At 46.8% G+C, this 2,279-nt stretch overlaps 1 protein-coding gene across 1 annotated transcript in view; it reads left to right on the forward strand.

Moving 5' to 3' along the window:
• Positions 1–1,170: 1,170 nt before the first annotated feature.
• The window catches only part of SYNPO2L (synaptopodin 2-like), a 35,521-nt gene continuing 34,412 nt past the window's right edge, over positions 1,171–2,279 (forward strand). The window contains exon 1 of the mRNA XM_010086133.1: positions 1,171–1,490. Coding sequence (XP_010084435.1) covers positions 1,386–1,490 — 105 coding nt within the window. The 5' untranslated portion in view covers positions 1,171–1,385. The remainder of the gene's footprint in view (positions 1,491–2,279) is intronic.

Genomic DNA, 2,279 nt, shown 5'->3' on the forward strand with positions numbered 1-2,279 from the left:
CGCTGCAGCACAACCGCGGCCGAACGCTGCCGAGCCGCAGCCCCCCCCGGTCATGGTGCTCTCGGCCGTGTGTCCCGTCAGCGGCCTGTGACAGACCGCGACACAGGAGGACCTGGGGCCAGTTTTGCACCGAAATGCAATGGTGGTGCAAGAGTTGCTCGCTGCCTCGTCACGTTTTGTTGGTGTGCGCCCACCAGCATCACGCAATGGCACTGGATGAGTAGTGGTATTGTACTGGCAGCGGAGTAGCCAGCTGAGCAATGGTGTCACGGCAAAACCGCGTCCTTTGAGTGTTAGAGCACAAGGGTGTCACAGAGATTGGCATTTGTTAGTCACTGAGAGATAAGCATGTGCAGAATACAGAAGAGATAAGTTTGTCCTCAGGATATTAACAGAAAATTATGTTTTAAGCCCTGTAGCAAAAGGGGGAATCCACAATAAAATGGACTTTATTTGTTCTATAACTCCACGGGATCAAGCTGTCTTGGGATAGCCAAGATGTCATGTCTGCCATGGTCCTAAAGAGAAGACAGTGAAGGAACTGGGCGCAAAGCTATTCTCTTGGCCATTGGGGAGCCTATGCAGTGCCCCACAGAGAACTGTTTCAATCCCATCTGTGTAGCTAATCCTGGTTATTCTGGTCCCAGTGCCTAATATTAGGAGCAGCTGTAGGGGATGTCAGGGGGCAGCAAACTGCAGAGGGAGCACATCTATAATCTGCCTGTGGTTTTTCAGGGCAGACCGGTAGTGCTACTGTGTAGTGACACTAGCTGCACAGAGAAAACAAAGGTGGAGAGCACACCACTTGTAAACTGGTTTTGTTCAGCTTCTCAGGGTCAGGTGCTATCACGTGATCTTGTACAAGTTTGTGCCTGTGTTGTCTCCTTGTCTGGAACTCATACAAATGAATCCTGAGTGCTGGGTCGCTCTAGGATTTGCATTTGGAATGGGAAGTGGAAATAAATTTTTTATTGAAATACTTCCAGCTTTAAAAGTGTCAGACAAAGCTCTGGAGAGACAGGAGGTGCGCTATTTTCAGCCACGCTCCGGTGAGAGATCCATGGTGTAAGTGGGGGGGCACAGAGGGTGTGAGATTGACATGACACGTGTGTAGGACAACTCTGGCCCCTTCCCAAGAGCAGAATCAAATGTCTAATCATAGGCAGAGCAGCAGCTGAGAGTCCAGAAGAGCAGGGAAGGCTGGGCTTGACAGTCTCAACTCTCCAGTTGCGCGTGTGTGAATTTGAAGGAGAAAGTGAGCAGAGGGCCTTTTGGGGGACCGGTGAATTGTGGTGTGAATTGTGAAGATGGGAGTAGAAGATACCACCTGTTAAGAAGTGGAGTCTGTTTTGAAGTTGGCAGAAGGTATCCAAAGCGCAGAAATCATGGGAGCTGAAGAAGAAATGCTCATCATTCTGTCTGGAGGTGCCCCCTGGGGCTTCCGGCTACAAGGGGGTTCAGAGCAGAAAAGACCCCTTCAAGTGTCAAAGGTAGGACCTTGAGATGTGAACTGTGAGGGCAGAGTTGTTCCGCTGAACTCGGATATCCTTACTGAGCTGGGCATCTTTCACCACCATTAAGGAATGCGGGAACTCCTTACTGTAGCAGCAGATCTTAAAAGGAAAACCTGGGTGGCATGGTTAACCAGGGTGTGGGGTGGGATATGGATCCTGAAATAGATGCTACTGAGGTAGAGACAAGTGTCAGATGAAGACCTGCTTCAGTGTAGGTCTGTATAGCCCAGACGCTTTGTACAACTCTGGACAGCTGTCAGAGATATAACCATAGTGACAGTGCAGGAAAAAGGGCTCAAATATGGATGCTTCACTACTTGTGTAAGCCATCCAAATAAAAAAAAAAATAAATTGAAGCAACAAAAGCTATATTTGTAATTCAATTCAACTGTCCCTAGCGCTGCATTACTATATTCCAGCTTTCAAAATATATGCATGTTCCTTAGGGTCTCTTCTGTTGGTGAAACTTTCTAACTACTGTCAATATTTTTTATGCTCTAAGCAGCAAATATAGCTTCTGTTTCAAGAATTAAAGAAAAGCAGTTCTTTGGATGTGAGATGAAATAATAAACACGGAATAAACATGAACCTTGAATTGCACTACTTCTGATAAACAGCTGTTGCTGTTCTCTTTTCATGAAGACCACTGCGTAGCTTTAAAATTAGAAAAAAAAAAAAGTCCTCTGTTTATTAAGCTCGTAACAGCTGCATTAGCCTTGACACAATGATATCTTGGGATGTCTCCCTGGAAGGCACCCAGCAGCA

The sequence above is a fragment of the Pterocles gutturalis genome, unplaced genomic scaffold (genome assembly GCF_000699245.1).
Source record: "Pterocles gutturalis isolate BGI_N339 unplaced genomic scaffold, ASM69924v1 scaffold49130, whole genome shotgun sequence".
In the NCBI taxonomy this organism is placed as follows: domain Eukaryota; kingdom Metazoa; phylum Chordata; class Aves; order Pterocliformes; family Pteroclidae; genus Pterocles; species Pterocles gutturalis.